The sequence below is a fragment of the Culex pipiens genome, chromosome 1 (assembly GCF_016801865.2).
Source record: "Culex pipiens pallens isolate TS chromosome 1, TS_CPP_V2, whole genome shotgun sequence".
Lineage (NCBI taxonomy): Eukaryota > Metazoa > Arthropoda > Insecta > Diptera > Culicidae > Culex > Culex pipiens.
The window spans coordinates 135,117,776-135,140,455 of NC_068937.1; the positions used below are offsets into that span (position 1 = coordinate 135,117,776).

The 22,680-nt window shown below is 44.4% G+C and overlaps 3 protein-coding genes across 4 annotated transcripts in view; 2 read left to right on the top strand and 1 right to left on the bottom strand.

Moving 5' to 3' along the window:
• Positions 1 to 8,545, top strand: part of LOC120418369 (uncharacterized) — a 36,358-nt gene extending 27,813 nt beyond the window's left edge. The window contains exon 2 of the mRNA XM_039580730.2: positions 7,023 to 8,545. Coding sequence (XP_039436664.1) covers positions 7,023 to 8,053 — 1,031 coding nt within the window. The 3' untranslated portion in view covers positions 8,054 to 8,545. The remainder of the gene's footprint in view (positions 1 to 7,022) is intronic.
• Positions 8,546 to 12,203: 3,658 nt separating this feature from the next.
• On the top strand, positions 12,204 to 17,477 carry LOC120418326 (uncharacterized). The gene is made up of 2 exons (XM_039580658.1): positions 12,204 to 12,616; positions 12,677 to 17,477. The coding sequence occupies exons 1-2, from the start codon at positions 12,204 to 12,206 to the stop codon at positions 17,475 to 17,477; spliced, it is 5,214 nt and encodes a 1,737-aa protein (XP_039436592.1).
• Positions 17,478 to 18,457: 980 nt separating this feature from the next.
• On the bottom strand, positions 18,458 to 21,267 carry LOC120418360 (uncharacterized). Of its 2 annotated transcripts, XM_039580719.2 has the most exons (4): positions 21,058 to 21,267; positions 20,877 to 20,946; positions 20,606 to 20,746; positions 18,458 to 20,478 (listed from the first exon to the last, which is right to left on the bottom strand). In XM_039580719.2, exons 1-4 carry the CDS (start codon positions 21,081 to 21,083, stop codon positions 18,637 to 18,639), a joined length of 2,079 nt encoding a protein of 692 aa, XP_039436653.1. In that variant the 5' UTR covers positions 21,084 to 21,267; the 3' UTR covers positions 18,458 to 18,636. The 2 variants fall into 2 exon arrangements, with proteins under 2 accessions (XP_039436653.1, XP_039436654.1); XM_039580720.2 differs by lacking the exon at positions 20,606 to 20,746.
• Between the last annotated feature and the right edge of the window lie 1,413 nt (positions 21,268 to 22,680).

Genomic DNA, 22,680 nt, shown 5'->3' on the forward strand with positions numbered 1-22,680 from the left:
CGATCGTAAACGAAAAATGAAGAGGTGGTGGATGACCCCCGCATCGAATTTTTAATGCGTCTGGACGCCTTGAGACTTCTGATGGTTTCTTGAGCATCCAAGATGGCGCTGGAGGACGCTGCCCTTTGACATTGGGCGCGCCCTTCGGGATTTTAATTCAATTTTGACAGATTGCCATAATGGCGCTGTTGACAACAAAGTTACTTGTTGCGATGGCAACGCTATAAATTTTCCACAATTAATTCTCGAAACACAACCGTTAATTGCGCGGAGGCTAACAACTTTGTTGACAAACTGCACGCCGGTAATCGTTCCGAATCGCAGATCTGGGTCCACCCCGCGGGGCTCTTTGTCAAAACCAGACACCGCGCGCACAATTATCGCGTATGGTAATTAAATCCTTGTCAGTCGGCGCTTGCTTGAAGGTGTTGTCGCTCCTGTTTTCGACTTAATTGGTGCTATAAAAGCGTCGCGCTGAACTGTCAAAAGGTGGTCGGCGCCATTATGGCAGGAGGGTGACAGACCAATTAGGGGGGCGTTTGTGTCGCCGCGAAGCGATAAGAAGGACCGTGCTTGAACTCAGGTGTAGAGGAGTGAAGGTGGCTGATTAACACTTTACAACGCAGCAGGAGGGAGTGCATAATTTCAACCGGTCGGACCGCCGTGTCGTCGGGAAAAGATCAAAGTGCCGACAAATTGGTGTTCAGGGCATGTAACTTTGCTATAAAAATGGTCGTGAATCACGTTGGCTCTTGAACAGTTGTTTGTTTTTTTCATGACATTCGCCATTATGGCTACAAATGTCAAGTTAAACTTTGGACGCTTAAGAGCATCTCCAATGGAGGGAGTCAAATCAAGAAAGGTAAAGGGAGGTTCAGAACACGCGTTAACACTTGTTGATCTGCGCAATGGATTACAAGAGCGGCGTCGTGTTCTAACGAAAGAACTCGATGAAACGGGCTCGCGGAATCGAATCAAAGAAGCGTGCATGACCAAGATGATGTTGATGATGAGGCGGTCGATGTTTAAATTAAAAGAAACTTTGTTAAATGCTTAGGCACAGGATGTAGGGAAATCAGAAGAAAGGAAATCTTGGAGTCGGAGAACCTAAGTGGTGCACTTAACGCGCGCCAGATGGAGCAGACCGACTTTGTGATACCTAAACGAGAATCAAACCCAGATCAGTCGGGCACCGACGCTCAGACAAGAATATGATTTAATCAGTTTTATGCTAATAAAGCACACGCGAATGCCCGAGCGCAAGTACACAACGCACGGAGTGTTGATTTACAACGTTGCACTTAAGCCGAGAACATGATATTTAAGTTCTCTTTTTTCATATAGAGATCGAGTGAAGAACGTAGATCATCGCCGGGCGAGGCCAAGAGGGAGGGAACATAACGATAATAATTCATTCTCGATAATTGCGAATGGCGACTTGGTTGCAGCAGGGTGCCGCGTCAGTTAAGCCGGATGTCGGGGATCGTCGTTTAAACGATTGTAAATAAAGTGTGCAATTTGAGGGGAATGCGACATGTTATGGAAAAATTCTGATCAGTTGAACTCATTGAATTTAATTTGACACCTGGAAGTGACAGCGTCTGTTGCGGAAGCCATTATGGCTGAGAAATGACAAATGATTCTAGGTGACAGGACGACTCAGATTAGAACGACTTCAAAATGGCTACATTGAAACTTTGAAGTTGACAGCTACCGTTTTTATAGCACCATAATATGGCAAACAAAAAATCTCATTTGATCGTATCTGACGCTCGCGTAATTGCATGGCCAACTCGACACCTGAGCAACCGTTTTGCATGAAAAACGACCCATAAACGTCAAGGATTTATGCACGCCTGGTGTCCTGGTCGCCACCACTGCTGACACACTAGCCAAGATCTTATCACGCTGTGGAGCCTGCCGGCCACCACAGGCCGCAGCAAATAATGATCATCGTTACGGCCGCGGTACTTGGAGGGGAATTTGCGCGTTTTCGTAGTAAATTTTCCGCGCGGGTAATAAACACTTACGGCCGCAGCCATACCCCAGACTCTCTGGAGTGTGGCGACTTAATCATCTTGCTGACTAGGATTGGTCGTCTTCCTTTCAACACGTGCCACCGGAACGTCGCCGCCGCTGCGTGTGACTACTTGTGTTCAGCGCACCAGAAAGGTGGTCATTATGCAATTACAGCCGGAGCGTCCTCCTGTCCGCATGGCGTTGTAATTTGATCGTTTTAGTTATCGCATGACCCATAATTGGAATTACATCTTGGTTTCTCTTCGCTCTCTTCGTCGTGTTTACACTGTCGGCGCGCCGATGACAATCTGGCTCGCGCACGTGCCTTGACCAATGTCAACACAGGAAGTTGTTGACATACTTTCGCGGGTTGGTCACCGCGCACCGTATTTGTTTGTAGTTTTGTGATCATATTTCTCGAAAGCCTGGAGATTATCAAACAGAAAGTACTTACCTCTAAACACTGCGCGCAAGTCTTTTTGACGCAATGACGTTTAACCCCTTTGGAAACGCCAGCCGCCTGCTGTCTGTGTGCACGCTCACACGGTGTAACTCAAATTTGAAGTAGTTTTTAAGCAGCCCTGACCTCTAGTTGAACAGCTGCAAACAGTTTCGAAATTATCTAATCACACGAGCTGCACGGGAGTACAGTCGAAGTGCACAGCTCTCGAGATAAACATAAACAAACCGAAAGGCGGACGCAAAGCGCGTCTACTACTTATTTCAAGGCAAAAGTAGATTGAGTAAATATTTGGGAAAATCTTCACACCCTCTGCCTCCGAAGCTGGAGAGGCCTGCGGTGAAGAGTCTTTTTAAAAAATAGCACTTGTTTGTATACAAACGCTGCGCAAATATACACGAAAAAGTGTGCGCGGGAAAAACCTCGACCGGTACCAGCTCGAAAATTGATGTTAAATAATTAACATTGATTAATAAACTGTCGAATGTTTTATTTTTTCGGTTTGTTTTTGTGCTTCGCACTTCTTTCAAGAGCACGCTCTCGAAACGGTTTCTGTTGTTGAGCGCGCCTCAAATCTCTCCCCCAAACCGTTAACACGTAAACAATCGAAGCTTGAGCCTCTCCGTGAGCCGTTGTTTATCGTGTCGAGAGGTGAAACGTGAGATGCTGCGCTCTTGAGCGCCAAATTTCCTCCGTCCGAGCCAGGATCAATTTCGCAAAATGAGCAATGTTCTTGTCCCCCCAGACAGTTATTACTTTAGCCTTTTGCTGAAGGGTGTCACGTGGAGGTGGCAGACATCAAGATTCACGAGGAGCCTTGCCAACAATTCTTACTCGTTGGCACACAGTCGCGCAGGTCGGTCTGGTCTGTGTGCAGCAGGTATTCAAATGTCATTGTGCAATAACACTTTATCGATGTTTTAACTACCTCCGACATGGCTTCGAGTCGCGAACCGTTCAATTGCAAAAGGACGGTGAGGTCACCTAGATCGCAAACAATTGCAGCGAACCGGTTCTTGTACACTATTTTTTTTCGCGCTGACAGGTTCGTGTCTTGGTTAATGAGCTCACTCGCCGGCCGGGGGTCGCTCGCTCGCATAAATCACACAATGACCGACTTGGGCAGCAAAACAATGACGCATGCATAAACAATGCCGCGAAATGTTTGCACGATCGTGGCAAATCGATTCCGGTGGAGAGAATTCTGCACACTGAAGAATGCCGGTGAGCCGATCGTTAAGCCGGTCACGATCCGATGAGTGTTGGAAGAAAGCACACACACCCGGCCCGTGGGAAACGGTAATTGGTTCCGACGCGGTGAGGAGCTCTTTTTCCATTTGGTTTGATAAGGTTTTTGTGATCATATTTCTTGAAAGCTTGGAAAAAAATGCACCATATTTACCTGTTTCTTTTGTGCGACTGCTGCGATGCGCTTTGCTTTGAGGTGGCGTTTGACATTTGACCCCTTTGGAAACAAACTACACACGCTCAAGTGAGAATGCTCGTAAATGGTTAAAATCTGCTCATAATTTGCATACAAAGTTGCGGCAACCGAGGTGTGAAATTAACGTCGCACCTGCCACCGCAGTTGAAAGCGCGATTCCGAGAAAATCGTGATCTATTAGTCGCGTCAATGAGCTCATTTCCAGCGACGCCATAACATGTCAATTAGGTTTCTCGTTCTTGTTAGCAACCGACCAAACTAAGGGATAATTGTTATTGTTTCACTCCACAACCCCAGTCAGTACCCGATCGATCGCATTTAATTAGCGTTTCGATCATACTGACTACTTTTTATGGCGGTTTGCTCGCCTGCAAGTAAAATTAGACATTTCAGCGGCAATGATCGACGAGCGCTGATCTTTGGGCCAAAATCGTGCCTCTATTGTTTGGCGCCGAAACCGTGCTGCCAGTCAATTAGCACGAGCCGATGTTGGGGTCTGAAACTGTAACAATAGAAGCTCGGTGGCGTCGGAACCATAAAAGGAACTCTTCAGCTCACGACGACGACGAGCGCGATCTTGATTGTTGGCGGACCCAGCGTGGTTTTGCAGGTTAGATTTGCGCAATGTTTTGAGGTTATGGTTGCACAAGTCGGGACGCTTCTTCGCCAGTGGTTATCGGCGCAGCCGGATCTCCTCAGGTTCCAGGAAGACGGCCACGTCACGTGTTGTGGACGACTTTCGATTTCTACGTCGGCGCAAAACGGTGCATCTCGAGGGCTTCCCGCAAAAGCCACTGCTGCCAACTGAAAGGAACGCGGCTTTGCGCTTTGGTGCGCGGGTGACTTATGTCCCATGGCATCGGTTGAGCGGATCCACTTTCATTGGCCGTTTTTTTATGGGCAGAGCAACTGGTGTTGTGTCAGTGATGCGTAAATAAATAACCCAGGGGAAATGTCAACGTTGATTAATGTGAGATGGGATCAATGGAGCATTTCCATTCGAGCAGTTTTTGCTTTTTTCTACAATGTATTCCTTATGGGAGAACTGCCATTTCTACCACTCGAATCGGGTGCTCCATTATTTCGCGTGGTAGATGTGGTATTTAACCGATAATCGGTTTCTGTGGGTGGCGATCGATTGTGCAATTCTGTTCGCTTAGTGGTCTGAAATTACAAAATAAGAAAATCCATCTTGAGAGGATTCAGAACAAAATTCTTAAAGTGATTCTGAAATTTCCTGCCTGGTTCTGCACCAGTGAACTTAAGCAATTAGCCGAATTTGACACTTTGGGTGTTATGTCCAATAAGAGAGCGTTCTTTTATTACGTAAGGCAAAAAAAAAAATAATTTTTTAGACCCTTCTCCCCTCGCAACAAAATTTAAAATTCTGTGTATGAAGCGTAAAACAGCCTCCGACCTCCCTCCTCCCAACTGCGTTTCGTAATGAAAGAACGCTCCATAAGATGCCATCATAATATTAGTAAATTATTTTCCAGATTTTCATGCGAAGATGGCGTTACGAATGACAAGTCAAAATCACTCAGTGGTACCAACATTACTTAAAAATCTGGATAAGATTTTTGTTGAAATCAAAACAATGTTTACACGTTAAATTTGAAACAGACCGTTAAATTGTACACGCTCATTCCAAAACTGACTCCTTTTTGAGTATTTTTTTTTTAGATATTGTCAAAACCGAACCTTCTTAGAAATGAGTTTAACTCATCATTCAACACATAATTTGTGAATTTCACTTCAATTTGGGTGATTTTTAGCAGAATTTGCATTTAAAAAGCGAGGGAAATGCGTGATTTTTTTTCCAAAGCCTTATTTCTGAGTACGTTTGATTTCTACGAAATGACAGTGAATATATTATTTACCTCTTTTTTTTTTTGGAAAATAAGTCAAACTGAACAATTTTTAGTTTAAGCATTTATGTGTTATTTTTTCCTTGTTGACAAAAGAAGTTATTTATAATCATTCGTTCCGCACTTATCTTTTCACAATTTTGGCTGCTGCCAATACCGAAATATTCTAATATCGTTATTTGGGACCATCCATAAACTACGTTGACAATTTAGGGGGGGGGGGGGAGGGGGAAGGGGGGTTATGGCGATTGTCGCTGCTCCATACAAAAAAGTTTTTTTTTTGTATGCACAATTGCCCACGAAGGGGGGGGGGGGGGGGGGGTTGATATTTCCAAAAAAGTGTCCACGTGGTTTGTGGATGGTCCCTTTAAGGAATAAGCACACAGAAAAATGTTTTGTAGAAAAATGAGGTTTGAATCAACAATTTTTTGTTGAATACAATCAACAATAATTGCGTTGAAACGAACCTTGATTTTCTCAATTCCACAAAATTCTTTTGTTGTTTTGAAAAAGCTGCTTTGACATTTAGCGTTGAGTCAACCAAAATCATGATTTTTAAATCAACAAAACGTTTTGTTGATTCAAATGTGCCTTATTTTTCTGCGTGAGGGTAAAGGGATTTTCTGATCAATTGATTGCCTTAGGCAATGAAGTTTTAATAGACTTGTTTTCTCATAAAAATAAAATGTTTCCAAAAAAGTGTCCACGTAGTTTATGGATAGTCCCGTCATAACAAAATTACCATACATTTTTAGAAGATTATTGGATCGATTCACAATGACAAAAAAGAAAGAAAAAAAATAGAAAAATCTGGTCTTTTAAGTAAAACACTATTTTGAAATCAGCCCCAATATGCAAGCTAATATCTGTAAATTCTGATTGAAAATAAACCCATGATTTGTGTTATTTTAAAGCAGCGTGTTAGGGTTTTTTTCTCAAAATTTATTTTCCCTAAAAGAACACCCAGTTAGCAAAATCTAAACGCAGAAATATGTATCCTCCCTGCAAAGGCTTATGAATTGATCTCAGTTGAAAGGTTCTCCAAATCTCTGAATTGCAAATGTAACATCCTGGAACAGAACTGTTAAATTCTAATAAAAACACAATTGAATTGAATTGAATTAAACCAGCGTGTACTCTTGTTAACGTTTCTACACGTTAAGCTGAAATCGCAGCAATCTGAATTAAAGGCAAACCATTTATAAATGTCTTTTCCCTCCCATTTTTCCAGACTGTTCCACGCTGCATCCGGCGTGCGTTCGCTGCACCGAGCGGGGCTGCGTCAAATGTGCCGACCTGCTGCTGCGGATAGACACGCGCGAGTGCGTCCCGGACTGTCCCGGCGGCTACGCGGCCCAGTGGTCCACGACGTCGGAGTTTATGGGTCGCATCTGCTACCCGGTGGGCTTTTCCGGCTCGTTCCTGGCGGCGGTCGTCGGGATCGCTGCCGGAGCGGTGCTGTGCATCGTGCTGATCATCGCCGCCATGGCCGTGATCCGGCGGAAGCAGAAGCGGAAAAAGTACCGCGAAACGTTCATCGACGAGAACATCGACCGGTTGGAGTTTGTGAAGCAGCTCGATGAGTTGAGGCCGCAAGCGGAGTACTTTCTGCAGATGCTGAACGACACGCGTCGTCAGATCCGGAAGTTGCACCTTTCGGGAGATGCTTCCGGTGCGGCCACGTACCATCCGGTGGTACGGGATCTGGCCAAAATCCTGATTCTGCTCAACAAACCGGTAGAACTGATCAGTTCACCGCCACACGACTGGCAGCGGCTGTACGTGTGGGCCGAACGCGTCCTGGACCGGTACAAACCGGAACTGACCCAGCTGATCGAGTTCCTGCAGCAACCCTCCCTCCCATCGTCAGCGTCCGATCCGCGGCTCGGAACCAGCGAACATTCCACCTTCAAGTCCAAATTCAGCAACGGCAGCTCGACGACCGGAGCGGCCAACGAGAGCGACACCTCGCCCAGTCTCAGTGCCAAAAATCAGCGCAATCTGCTGCAGCCGGAAACGGCCAGCACCACCAAACAGAACCACTTCCTCGGTTCGCTCATCAGTCTGCACGAGTTTGACGAGCGGTCGTCCTCGTCGCACGTGACGGACGCCGGCAACGCCAGCAACCCGTTCGGGGACACGTTTGACCACGTCCGGTCGTACCTGTCCACGTCCGGCATCAACGACAGCTCGCTGTGGCTGCAGGACGAGTTCTTCAAGCTGGGCTTCCGACCGCAGGACGAAATCACCACCGAGCTGTAGAAAAAACATTCCACCGATTGGAAGCGTGCGCGCGCGCGGCCCGGAAGTGCGTCGTTCCCTGGTTTTGGAACGGGTTCGCAAACTTCTGCGGATTCGAAATGTCGCGAGAGTGAAAAAATAATGATACAATCACGAAACTAGTCACAAATCGTAATAATTGTAAAGAGTTCTTTTTTTTTGTCTGTCTACGTTATAATGCAATTCGTACGAAGTATTTATGTACATTCGAGCAACTGTGAAAAAGATGCCTTTTTAGCAATATATAAAAATTTAAAAAATGCAAGTTTTTCGATAAATATTTCTGAGCAAACGGACAATAGCAGTAGACTATGTATTGTTGAAATACTTTCGAAGTAGTAGCGTACTTTATAAATGTGTGTAATACACACATAAGGTTTATAGTTTATTGAAATAAAGTCACGTACAGTTTTATCATCGATGACAAGCAGAATGTATCTGTAAGGAAAATACAATAAAATGTTATTAAAGCAACATCCTTATTTTGTTTTTGAAACATGAAAGAAACTCCTAACTTTTATTTTTTCTCTGTTGAGTTTTGTTTTGGTTTTATTAGCTTGCAGGAAATTTAAACTTTAACTTTTTTAAGGTCAATATCTTGTGTGGTTGAAAACCTCCTATATTGCAGTGCACAAATTAGTATGGAGACTTATATGGACAAACCAAAGATGAAAAATGGCTTCGTTGGATGCTTTGTATAAATACAAATCAGGGCTTGATTTGAGTGAAAAAAATACTTGTTATATTTTCCAACATTTACAATTGGATCCCAACACATAATATTAATTATTATCTACAACGATAAGAAAGCACTTTAAACACTATTTTTATCACTTTTTTTATTTCAAATTAAAAAAATTGCTATGAATCAACTATCACACTCTGATTTTTTCTGCCGAAATCAGAACAATTTATCGTTCGGCAGAAATAAATACCGAGTCTTGGCATATTATGAGTCATTCTGCCCCACATGGAAGAAAATGTGGCATGGCTAAAGTTTATGCATTATTACATGCATAAACAATTGCTTTCATAAATAATCGAGTTAAAAAAAAAATCTGTGAGTTTTTGCATTCTTCCAAACATGAGCAGTTATTTAATTTCAGCATACAATTTTAAATCATTTCTGTGAGTTTTTGCAATGTTTCAAATATTAGGAGTTCTTTATTTGTAGCACTCTTGTTTTAAGCATATTTTTGAATTATTTCTGTAATTTTTTGCATGCATTCGAACCTGAGCAGTTCTATTAATGCTGAGCAAATACTTTGGATTAATTTCCGTTAGTTTTTGAATTCTTTGTTTTTAAGCAAATTATTTGTTTCATTTATGTGAGTTTTGCATTCTTTCAAACATGAGATGTTCTTTACTTTTTACATTATTATATTATTATGTTGCCACTTCTTCTACAAGTTTGCATGAGTGAGTTACATGATGGCTCTGCAGCGAAAAAATGCATAAATTATACAAAAAAAAGTTATTTTTTAAACAATTCGGCGGAATGTCCATACGGCGAAACTACATTCGGCGAATTGTACCAGATCCGGTAAACACTCGGCGAAAAATGACAGTTGATTTGCCGAAGTTCGGCATTTTCTGCCGTAAAAATCTGTTTTCGGCAGAATTCTGCCGAACTCGAAAATCCTAAAAGTCGTCAAATCTGGAGTTTTTTTTTGAAACGGTTTTTGGGTGTTTTTAAAACCGCCTTGAGTCAGGGGTATTAAAAAACACCAAAAAAGCAAAAACTGAAAATTTGGTTTATTCGACCTTCAAAAAAAAACTCCAGAAATGTTGTCTTTAAAAAAAAATTGCACTAAAATGGAAAAACAAATATCAGAAATTTTTACCATTTCTGATAACTTGTGTTTTACTGTTGTACATCTGGAGTTTTTTTTAAAAAAAAAGGTCCATTAATCCAAATTTTCAGTTTTTCCTTTTTGGGTGATTTTTCAAAAACACCCAAAAAGTAAAAACTAGAAATTTGGATTAATGGACCCTTTAAAAAAAAACAAAACTCCAGACATAAAAATTTACTTAAGAGCGAGTCCATGAACAGGACATACCACTTTGTATGGGACGTCGTTTGGACCTCACCAATCTGCTTGAAAATTTCAGGGGTTGCTTGTACATATAAAACTAGCATCTGGCCATAATATGAGCACTCTAGGTCAACGGAAAGTGGGGCAAATCGGGACACAAAGTTTGAAGGTTCAAAAACGTAAAAAATCTTAAAAAGGCTATAACTTAGGCAAAATTCATTTTAATTTCAAAATGCATCTTAAAGGGCTTCAAAAATGCAACAAAATGCAGTGTAGAGCATCCAAATTGGTTAATTCTAAAGGGAGTTATTGGCATTTTAGTGAAAAAATAGCATAATTTTCAAACTCAAATAAAAAAGTGTTCCATCCAGATTTCAACTCGGATCGACCTGCAGCTTGTAGGGGACATCTGGAACTACCATCTGAGACTGAGAACGCTTTGGGTAAGGCAGTTTAACATATTGAATAGACAATTTTACATTTACATTTTGGTTGTAAATTTTTGCTCGGGGGACCCCTTAGATCTCATTTTTCGGTGATAATTTTATCATATTCGTGTTCCTGAGACAATTTCACAATAGAAACTTGCATAAAAATGCTTATTTTCATCCATTTTAACCCTTTAAAAAATGAAAGGTAAAAAAATTAAGAAGCTTCTTTTTTTCTGGTGTCATCTAGTATCCTTGGAAACGAATTTGATTTTCAATAAATGTGAATCGAAGATTTTTTTTAACTTTCTTTTTTAAAGGGTTAAAATGGATGAAAACAAACACTTTTATGCATGTTTCTTATGTGAAATTGTCTCAGGAACATGAATATGATAAAATTATCACCTAAAAATGGGATCTAAGGGGCCCCGAGCAAAAATATGCAACCAAAAAATTCACTAAAAGTAAAAGTGTCTATTTAATATGTTACACTGCCTTACCCAAAGCGTTCTCAGTCACAGATGGTAGTTCCAGATGTCCCCTACAAGCTGCAGGTCGATCCGAGTTGAAATCTGGATGGAACACTTTTTTATCTGAGTTTGAAAATTATGCTATTTTTTCACTAAAATGCCAATAACTCCCTTTAGATTTAACCAATTGGGATGCTCTATCCTGCATTTTGTTGCATTTTTTAAGCCCTTTCAGATGCATTTTGAATTTTGAAATTAAATTGAATTTTGCCTAAGTTATAGTGTTAATTGTGGAACAACCTAAAGTAAATGTAGTCTAGATAAATTTGTGTTCAGTGTTTTATGTACTTTCTCTCTTGATCGATCTGTGTAGTGTAACAATATTTGTGTGACCTTATCAGCGAGAGAATTGATAAAAGAGCGAGATCGTGATCTCCTCTCTAGGCTAACTATTAAGATTGGACCAATAAATCGGCCTCTTTCGGCTCTGACCATCCGACGACTCGGTCATGTGTCCTGACTTCTAGTCCGCGCGTTCTGTTTTATTTCGATCCGTTGCGATCTGTTCTTTTTTGCCGGTCCCCGTTTTCCGTGGCCGGTTCCTGTCCGCTCTCGAACGAGCATCGAAGGTGAACATAAAAGTGGTCCTTCGAACCGGATCCGAAGACCGGGTCCGAAGGACGGTGAAGGACACTAGTGACAGTGAAGTGACCACGAAAAACGGTGGACACGGACGCGTGTGGGGGAATAATTGTTCCTGGGCGTTCCGCCTTGGACATCGTTTGTGCGAACAAAATGGACGATCGGTCCATGTGATTCACGATCGAAGCAACGAAGAACAATTTGGTGCGAAGAACCTGGACGAACGAAGTGCACGGACAATTTGTACTATTTGAACACGAAAAGAACTGTGCAAAACTGTGCGAGCCAAAAAAGAGTGCAACAATTCTCAGCCGAGGGCTGAAACAGTGGCCTTCGGGCAAAAAGAACACGTGCAGTTGAGTTGATCGTGACTGTGGGGGTCATTGAGCCGCGGTGCGGTGCGCACTGCTCGATGCCAGCTGGATCACCCACGTGATCGCTGTATGTATGCTCTTCATGCCTTTCAGGTCGGTCTAGGTGGAATCCAGGTTAGAGGTCAGGTAGGTCGTGCAAGTGGGTGCGTTGTTTCCGGGAGAATTTTTGGGAATCGCTCAAAATGGCGGCCGAGAAGAAAATCGCGGTGACGTCATACACCCGTATGATTGACTCCATTAAGGAGCGGGGTAAAAAACTGTTGATCTTTGTGCGTGATTTTGATTCCGAGAAGCTTGATCGCTCACTTCTCGAAGACAAGCAGGAATCGGTCGAAGAAATGCGTTCTTTGTTCCACGAGACCGAGGTTAAATTGTACGGTGTCATTAAAGAGGATGAGGTTTCGGCATTCCAACAAACCAACGAGGAAGTGGAGGACTTGCTCGACGAGATCCGCCATCTTGTTCGACAAAGACTGCGAGAAATCGATCCTCCCAAGCCGGTGAGTGAGCAGGTCAAGGTATCTTCCTCTCATCAAGCCCATCCCAAGTTGCCCGACATTCCCCTCCCTCACTTCAGCGGAAACCCGGAAGATTGGCACCTTTTCAAGGACACGTTTAATGCCCTAATCAAGCGTTGAGAAGGTCTCGCCGACAGCGAGAAGCTGTTCTACCTGTGGGCGGCCATTCAAGATGGCAAAGCACGCTTCATCCAGTCTGCAGAAGACACTTTTGTCTCTCTGTGGAAAGCTCTTCGCCACGAGTACGAGAACAAACGAGTCCTGGTAGAAAAGCACATTGCCCAATTGTTCCACCTGGAGCCCATTGCTAGCGAATCTGGATCAGATCTGCGGACTCTGATCAATGAAGTTAGCCAATCCCTAAGAGCCCTTGCAAACATGAATCTCAAAGTCGAGCCGTTGTCCGAGCAGTTCATGATCTACCTGGTGTGTTCGCGTCTCGATCCAGGTACACGCAAAGATTTCGAGCTACAGCTGACCATCAACGCGTTGCCGTCCTGGGAAAAGCTGTTCGAATACCTCCAGTCCCGGTGCAGGTGTCTTGAGAGCATAGAGAACGAGGCTAAGGACAAGTCTGCCCCACGTGGTAAGACCACCCCCCAAGAAAGATCTGCCCCTCGCCAGTCCAAGGCCTTTCCGATTCAAACAGCTCCTTCACGGTCGAGGTCCAGCAACAGCAACGTGAAGTGCTTCGTGTGCAAGGGTGCGCACTATTTGAACAAATGTGGTCAGTTCTTAACCCTGTCTGCGTCGGATCGTTCTGCCAAGATCAAGGAGTTGGGCCTTTGTCTAAACTGCTTCAGCAACAAGCACTACCTGAGGGAGTGCCGAAGCAGCTCGTGTCGTACGTGTGGTGGTCGTCACCATACTCTGTTGCATCTGCCCCACACTGCCCCAACCTCCAACGTCCCCAACCAAGAGCAAGCACCAACACCATCACAGAGCATGTCGTCATCGAACTCTGTCGTTGGGTGTGACACGTCGTCGATCCCTTCAGCGAAGCAATTTGTGCTGTACACTGCGGTGGGAGTTGTTGAGGACGCCTATGGAAATTCGATCAAGTGCCGTATTTTGCTCGATTGTGGCTCGATGCACAATATCATCTCGTCCCGAATCGTCAACATGCTGAAACTCCCCAAGGTCAAGGCCAACGTTTGTGTAGCTGGTGTGTCTGGAGCACAACAGTTGATCAAGAGCAAGGTAGCAGCAAGGATTCGCTCTACCACGAACCCCGATTGTTTGTACGAGCTGGAGTTTCTCATGATGAAGAAGATCACAACAGACATCCCGATCGAAACCTTTGATGTCGACCCCGAGCGGTTCCCAGCAGGTGTGCACCTGGCAGACCCTTTGTTCAATCGATCGCGACGAATCGATATTCTGTTGGGCATCCAAACGTTCAATGATCTTTTTACGGGCGCGTCGTTTCCTCTGGCAGATGATCGTACACTTTGGTGCAAGGAAACGACCTTTGGCTGGGTCGTGGGCGGAGCGACCGAGCGACGAGCAGATGAGACTTCCACGCGCACGTGCGGAGTCGTGACCAACGAGATGCTGAGCGAGCAGATCAAGCAGTTCTGGGACTCCGAGGCCGTTCCAGAAACCCGTGCGCTGACCGCGGACGAGCGGGCAGCCGAGCAGAGCTACTCGGACACTTGCCGGAGACTTCGAGACGGCCGATACGAAGTTGGACTTCCGGTGAAGGAGAGCATCCGAGAACTTGGCGATAGTCGTGCGATGGCGCTGAGCAGATTTGTGCAGATGGAGCGAAGGATGCATCGCGACGAGAACCTTCGTGAGCAGTACGTGGCGTTCATGAAGGACTACGAAGACCAAGGGCACATGATCGAGGCGGACGAGGTCCCGGGTGGATACTTCATGCCCCACCACGCGGTGTTCAACCCGGCGAGCACCACTACAAAGACGCGTGTCGTGTTCGACGCCTCAGCCGGTACAACATCTGGGAGCTCCCTGAACGATCATCTGTACGTCGGTCCGGCCCTGCAGCGGAAGCTCTACGACATCGTGATCCGCTTCCGTTTTCCCCAGTTCGTGTTTACGGCCGACATGACCCAGATGTTCCGACAGATTCGGATTCGATCAGAAGACCGGAAGTACCAACAAATTTTCTGGCGGAGGCATCCAGATGAGCTCGTGAAGGTGTACCAGCTAGCTACGGTGACGTACGGGACAGCCTGTGCACCATTTTTGGCAACCAGAACTTTGGCGCAAGTGTGCAAAGACGAGATCGAGCGCTTTCCCCTGGCGGCGAAGGCGGGAACTGACGACGTGTACATGGACGACTTGTTGAGTGGTGCTGACACGCTGGAAGAAGCGTTGGCGCTGCAGAAGGAGTTTGTCGCGATGATGAAGTCGGCTGGATTTGACCTGCACAAGTGGGCATCCAACCACCCGGACCTGCTGAAGTCGGTTCCGAACGCCGACAACGAGCAGGACGCGTTCTTCAAGGACCAGAAGACCACGCGAACATTGGGGTTAACTTGGCAACCCAGCAGCGACAAGTTCCTCACCAAGCTGCACGAGATTCGCTTCAACACTGGGCCACCGACGAAGCGATCCCAGTACTCTGACATCGCGAAACTGTACGACCCGATCGGACTGCTGGGTCCTGTCATCTTCAAGGCGAAGGTGATGATGCAGAAGCTGTGGGAAGTTGAGGTCGAGTGGGACGATGTCTTACCAGACACCGAGGAGTGGGATACCTTCCGCAACCAGATCGCCGAGATGGGTGAAATTGAAATTCCTAGAAACGTAATCCCACACCCAAATCCGCTCCAGATAGAACTGCATGGCTTCAGCGATGCATCGATGTTGGGATACGGAGCAGCTGTCTACGTTCGGTGCGTGTACAGCAGGGAGTACAGCACAGTCAGATTGCTCACCTCAAAGTCTCGAATCGCACCCAGCAAAAACGCAAAACAGACCATTCCGCGCCTAGAACTTGATGGCGGGCTTGTACTTGCACGACTAATCTCTAACCTAACGCACATATTGAGCATTCCCTTTACTAGAATAGTTTGTTGGATGGATTCCACCGTGGCGCTTTCCTGGATCCGGACCGACCCAGGCAGACTCGACACCTACGTCAGCAACCGAGTCATTCAGATCCAAGAACTGACCAAGAACTTTGAATGGAAGTACGTCAGCACGCACGAGAACCCCGCTGATGTACTCTCTCGCGGCTTACTGCCGACCGAAATCCGAGAGTGTCCGATCTGGTGGCAAGACGAGACGTATTTGGACCAGAACGAGCCCCTCTGGCCAGCCCAACCTCCCACCATACCTGTAGAGCAACTCCCGGAAACGCGAAACCCAACAGTAAGCCTCCCAGTCACTGATCCTCCTGCCATGTTCAACCTGTTCGAGATCGAGAGCAGCTTCCGGAGAATGCAGCGAACGATGGCGACGATGCTGCGGTTCATCGACTGCATCCGGAAGGACGATCAACGAGAGCGTCGGAGCGGACATCTGACCATCGCCGAACTCAACCGAGCAACGGCGGCGCTGACGAGCATTGCTCAACGAGAGGCGTTCCCCGACGACTTTCAACAGCTGGAGTCCGGAAAGGTAATTCACAGTAGAAGTAAACTAATCACCCTCTGTGTGTTCCCAGACCGTTCTAAGTTCAACGTGCTGCGAGTGGGCGGACGGCTCCGTCACTCCAACCTCACCGTGGGTCAGAAACACCCCATGGTCTTGCCGTCGAAGCACCCGTTCACCGACGCCGTGGTACGGTCCTACCACGAGGAATTTCTACATGCCCCGCAGCAACTGCTGCTGAGCGCGTTACGGCAACGATTCTGGGTGCAGCACGGGCGCAGTACGGTGCGTAAGATCATTCGACGATGTGTCACTTGCTTCAAGGCGAAGCCGGTGGCTATGCAGCAGATGATGGGCGACCTACCCAAGGCCCGTCTCGAAGGTGTGTGCCCGTTCTTCAACGCTGGTGTGGACTTCGCTGGCCCGATGTACATCCGCCAGCACAACAAGCGTTCGACGGTCACATACAAGGCGTACGTGGCGGTCTTCCTCTGCTTCGCTACACGTGCCATACACCTGGAGCTTGTGGGAGACCTGACGGCCGATGCGTTCATCGCCGCCCTGCAACGTTTCGTCTCGAGGAGAGGTAAACCGGTCAAGCTTTTTTCCGATAACGGTCTTAATTTCGTCGGCAGCAAGAACAAGTTGAGGGATCTGTACGAGCTGTTTCGGTCCCAGCAACTCAAGGGCAAGCTGGACGACTTCTGCACCAAGACCTCGATCGACTGGCGCATGATCCCTCCCAACGCTCCGCACTTCGGAGGACTCTGGGAGGCCGGCGTGCGCTCTGCCAAGTACCACCTCAAGCGGATCACCGGGACAGCCAACATGAACTTCGAGGAGTTCACGACCGTTCTCGCTCGCATCGAGGCTGTGCTGAACTCGAGACCGATCAGCCCGATGTCGGAGGACCCAACCGATGCCACACCTCTCACGCCTGGTCACTTCCTGGTGGGACGACCGTTGACCGACATCGCCGAACCAGACCTGTCGGACCGCAAAGAGACGACCCTGTCGCGTTGGCAGCGGCAGACGCAGATGGTGCAACACTTTTGGGCTCGCTGGCACCAGGACTACCTCACAACCTTGCAGAACCGAAACAAGTGGCACAAGCGGTACGAGATCAAGCCTGGGCAGCTAGTGATCATCCGAGAGGACAACGTGCCGACGATGCAGTGGAAGCTAGGGCGAATCGAGAACGTCATCCCGGGTCCTGACGGCCTAGTGCGGGTGGCTGACGTACGAGCTGGCAAGAAGGTGATTCGACGGGCGATCGCGAAGCTGTGCCTGTTGCCGATCGAGGACAACGACGCTGAACAACCCGAAGCTGAGGCTGCAGACGACGGCAGCAACGATCAGGAAGAACAAGAAGATTGAAATTCGTGGATTTCAATGGGGGGAGCATGTTAATTGTGGAACAACCTAAAGTAAATGTAGTCTAGATAAATTTGTGTTCAGTGTTTTATGTACTTTCTCTCTTGATCGATCTGTGTAGTGTAACAATATTTGTGTGACCTTATCAGCGAGAGAATTGATAAAAGAGCGAGATCGTGATCTCCTCTCTAGGCTAACTATTAAGATTGGACCAATAAATCTGCCTCTTTCGGCTCTGACCACCCGACGACTCGGTCATGTGTCCTGACTTCTAGTCCGCGCGTTCTGTTTTATTTCGATCCGTTGCGATCTGTTCTTTTTTGCCGGTCCCCGTTTTCCGTGGCCGGTTCCTGTCCGCTCTCGAACGAGCATCGAAGGTGAACATATAGTCTTTTTAAGATTTTTGACGTGTTTGAACCTTCAAACTTTGTGTCCCGATTTGCCCCACTTTCCGTTGACCTAGAGTGCTCATATTTTGGCCAGATGCTAGTTTTATATGTACAAACAACCCCTGAAAATTTCAGGCTGAGGTCGATGCGAGATGGGTATGCTTTGCTCGTGGACTCGCTCTTAAGGCTTTAAGACCCTATTCAACAAGACGTTTGTTAGTCTAGCAAAACATCTTTATTACGCGAGTCTGTGCCATATTTTCTTCTTATGTTTGATTACAGCGGCACCATACGATGTTTTTTAAATGCTTCACTACACTGTAACAAAAACATACTTTGATTTGAGCTTAAAAAACCTAAAAAAGCAACCATGGATTGATTGAAATCACGATTATAGTTTAAGATTTGTAGGTTTATCTGTGGACTTTCTGCATTATGCAACAAACGATTTTGGTGAAGGTAAAAAAGGGTTGATTTTCAAATCTAATATAAACAAGAAGCTTTTGCTAACGATTTTGTGAGGTAGGCAGCAATCACAGAATTGGCTTAAACATATTTTTTAAGAACTTAAAGGTAAATTTCGGATGTGGTACGACAAACAAACGCAATTTTTTAATCGGTCATGAAATGTCAAATTTCTATTAAATTGCTAGTGAATCATACATCTTACGAAATAAAACTATCATAAACTTACAACACGTTTTAGTACTAACATTACTCGTAACTGTTCCTCTTTCGCTCGCGAGCAACCTGGCCGCGCCGTCTCAATCGCCCTAATCGTGCCGCACCTCGACCACGTTCAACCGGTCCGTGTAGCGCGGGTTGAACGTTAGAATCGGATCATCATCGTCGTAGCTGATGTCCTCATCGGAGCTATTAACGCTGACCGGCGGCACCGCCACCGGCTCGTCGTCCTCCGAGTCCGACGGGAAGAACCGCACCGACGAGTTTGGGTGGATGTAGTAGTTGAACTTGGCGAACTTTTCCAGATGTCGTGGTTTCGTCACACCGGTGAGATTCAGATCGGACATCTGGATGCGCATTCGTGCGTCCGGGGGGAGTTCCGTTTGGATCTGTCGCGGTTCGTACACGACGAGGCAGCGCGACTGGTCGGGGAAGCCGGGAATGCGAGCGGCTTTGCTGCTGGCGGTGCTGTTGGCGAAGCTGGTCGCTCCGGGGTTGCTGGTGGTGGCGTTGATTTCCGTCGAGTTGGTGATTTTCTCGTTGGCACCGCTGAACAGGGCGGTCATGTTCGTGGTCTGGTTGATGGTGTTGTTTGTGGTGAGGTCTAGCCGCTTGCGGGGGCTTAGGCTGATGGCTTCGAAGGGTGCGACGAGGTCTTTTTCGAGATTTTTGCTCCGGAGCTGCCTCGACTTGGTGGGGGTTGGTTGGCGTCGTGGCGGAGTTTGTGCCTTGGGCGGAGAAGATTCCGAGTTGGATGAGGCGTTGTTTCGTCGGGTTGGGCGGCGTCGAGTTTCTCGCTTGGGCGGGCTTCTCTGACGGGATTTGGAGCGGGTGAAGACCTCGTTGTGTTCTTCGTCTTCGCTGCTGCTGCTGCTGCTGGCGGTGTTCTGGGAGCTGCCCCGGGTTGCACTTCGTCCTGAGATGCTGGTCTCCTTCCAGTGGATTCGACGGTTCTTCGCCGCCGCTGTCGCAGCTGGCTTGGTTGTGCGTGTTTCGGCTGGGATCTTTTTGACTTTAGCGCCGTTTCGAAGCGCTCGTTCCATGACTTGGGCTGGTGGTGAAGACTTGTTGTTGGCGGTTCGGGGCTTGGTCGGCGTAACGGATCGCTCCTTGGCCGTGGGCTTTTTCTTCATGGTTTTCTTGAAGACCTTCTTGCGGCTTGCGGCAGGAGCCCGAGTGTTGGAGGATTTCGACGGGACTCGATCGCTGACAAGTTTGGACATTTGTTCCATGCTTGTTCCACCGCCAGTTTCGATCGCCGAGTCCGACCGGTGCCGCGCATCGGCATGACTTGCCGAAAGGGAGAGCTGCTCCTCTGGAATGACCGGAAAGTTGCTGATCGAATGCAGTTTCGGATGAGCGGTGCCGTTTGCTCCGTTGGCGGTTGAAATCATCGTGTATTGCTTGATGACCTGCTTGTACACCTTGATCTGGCTGCGGCTGTTTTTGTTCTTGTTTGACAAAATGTACTTGGCCGTGTCCACGGAGTACAGCGAGTCCTCGTCGTCCTTGGTAGACACCGTCAGATGCTGCTTCCGGTGAAATTTCATTCGATCTCCATCGACCGTCTTCTCCAGGATTGTCGTTTCCTGGCCCTGAGAAATCTCACGATTCAACGAACCAGCCGCGGCCGACCTATTCAACAGCCAATTTTCAACCTTTTCGTGGCTCAACATGTTGATCTGGACGGTGGGATCCTCAATGCTGGTCATCAGCTTGTGCAACCCGTTCCGCTGCCAAATGGGCTTCCGTTTACTGACCACCTGCACCAGCTGCTTATTCAGCTCCTCGCGGTTCTCCTGGTCCGAATCTTCCTCAACGCCCGACTCCACAACGTCGCTGATCTCACTATCGTCCGACACTTCATAGTCCAGCGAGTTTATAGCCGCGTCAATGTCCAATTCCACCGATTCTTCCTTTTTCGAAAATTTCTGCAAGCAAATTAGAAAAAAAGAAACTTTAAACTTGTACCAACAATCGTAACAAGCAAAAAACACAAAACAAAAACTCGTGTCCACCACTCTCCGCAAGCTCGGCCTCCCTCCCATCATTCCTTACCGGTGGCGGTTCTCCGGGGTCCTCCCCCTCCGGATCCGGAGACAGCTTCCGTTTGCGACCTCCATCCAGCGCGAACCAGCTGCCAACGGAGCGCGCAAGTCGCTGAACCAACGCCAAGGAGCACCTGAAAAATCCCTGCCGCTGCGCGAGGAGCAGGACGGGGTTCCGGAGAACCCACGGAGAGTGGTGTTTGTGTGTGTCATTTTGACCGTTGAACATAAGATAAAGCAAAAGGGCAACTTCTACAGACAAAATTTGTGTAAACACTTACGTCCATAATCGTGCGCCAGACGTTGCTCCGGGCGCCGAGCCGATCGTCGTCCGGCAGAACCTGGTCGACCCTGAAAGAGAGACGCAGCAAAAAAATAAGATTCCCCAAAAAGTCCAACAAGAGCAGCAGCAGCAACAACAACAACAACAACCAAGCACAAACTTCAAACAGAGCAACTCACCGGAACGAGGGCTTCCGCTTGGACATTTCCGACTGCGGTGTGGTGTGTTTGTGCGGTCCGAGCAAGTGTCCGTCGGAACGAACCGATTTTGGGTGGAAATGCGTACGTTTTTCGGGGTAAAATCGCCAAAAACCGAGACCGCCACAAATCGGTTTGAAAATGCGAGGACGCGCTTTTGCTGTTTCGATCGTTGACAGTTTGCGTTAAAAAATTTTGAGTGGTGCGTGCGATGAATTTGAACAGGAAAACATCGAATTTTGTTAAACCTTCAGAAACGTATCGAGCTGGTTTTGATTGATGGAACCGCTGTAACCAAACTACCCTGACTGAAAAATACGTCAGACGTCCGTCGTTTGTCGTCCGTGCAATCGTATGAAGGTCGTACGAATTTAAGCATTTAGCAATTTAATAATTTAATAATTTAATAATTTAATAATTTAATAATTTAATAATTCAATAATTTAATAATTTAATAATTTAATAATTTAATAATTTAATAATTTAATAATTTAGTAATTTAATAATTTAATAATTTAATAATTTAATAATTTAATAATTTAATAATTTAATAATTTAATAATTTAATAATTTAATAATTTAATAATTTAATAATTTAATAATTGAATAATTAAATAATTAAATAATTTAATAATTTAATAATTTAATAATTTAATAATTTAATAATTTAATAATTTAATAATTCAATAATTTAATAATTTAATAATTTAATAATTTAATAATTTAATAATTTAATAATTTAATAATTTAATAATTTAATAATTTAATAATTTAATAATTTAATAATTTAATAATTTAATAATTTAATAATTTAATAATTTAATAATTTAATAATTTAATAATTTAATAATTTAATAATTTAATAATTTAATAATTTAATAATTTAATAATTTAATAATTTAATAATTTAATAATTTAATAATTTAATAATTTAATAATTTAATAATTTAATAATTTAATAATTTAATAATTTAATAATTTAATAACTTAAAAATTTAATAATTTAATAATTAAATAATTTAAAAAAATTAATAATTTAATAATTTAATAGTTTAATAATTTAATAATTTAATAATTTAATAATTTAATAATTTAATAATTTAATAATTTAATAATTTAATAATTTAATAATTTAATAATTTAATAATTTAATAATTTAATAATTTAATAATTTAATAATTTAATAATTTAATAATTTAATAATTTAATAATTTAATAATTTAATAATTTAATAATTTAATAATTTAATAATTTAAAAATTTAAAAATTTAATAATTTAATAATTAAATAATTTAATAAATTAATAATTTAATAATTTAATAATTTAATAATTTAATAATTTAATAATTTAATAATTTAAAAATTTAAAAATTTAATAATTGAATAATTTAATAATTTAATAATTTAATAATTTAATAATTTAATAATTTAATAATTTAATAATTTAATAATTTAATAATTTAATAATTTAATAATTTAATAATTTAATAATTTAATAATTTAATAATTTAATAATTTAATAATTTAATAATTTAATAATTTAATAATTTAACAATTTAATAATTTAATAATTTAATAATTTAATAATTTAATAATTTAATAATT

Excerpts from the sequence above, each read along its gene's own strand:
- LOC120418326 (XM_039580658.1), top strand. The coding sequence starts at position 12,204 with ATGGCGGCCGAGAAGAAAATCGCGGTGACGTCATACACCCGTATGATT. Across the intron at positions 12,617-12,676 it reads AGCGGAAACCCGGAAGATTG|CGAGAAGCTGTTCTACCTGT; the intron begins GCACCTTTTCAA and ends TCTCGCCGACAG.
- LOC120418360 (XM_039580719.2), bottom strand. The coding sequence starts at position 21,083 with ATGTCCAAGCGGAAGCCCTCGTTCCG. Across the intron at positions 20,947-21,057 it reads AAGCGGAAGCCCTCGTTCCG|GGTCGACCAGGTTCTGCCGG; the intron begins GTGAGTTGCTCT and ends TCTCTCTTTCAG. Across the intron at positions 20,747-20,876 it reads TCTGGCGCACGATTATGGAC|CGGCAGGGATTTTTCAGGTG; the intron begins GTAAGTGTTTAC and ends CTCCTCGCGCAG.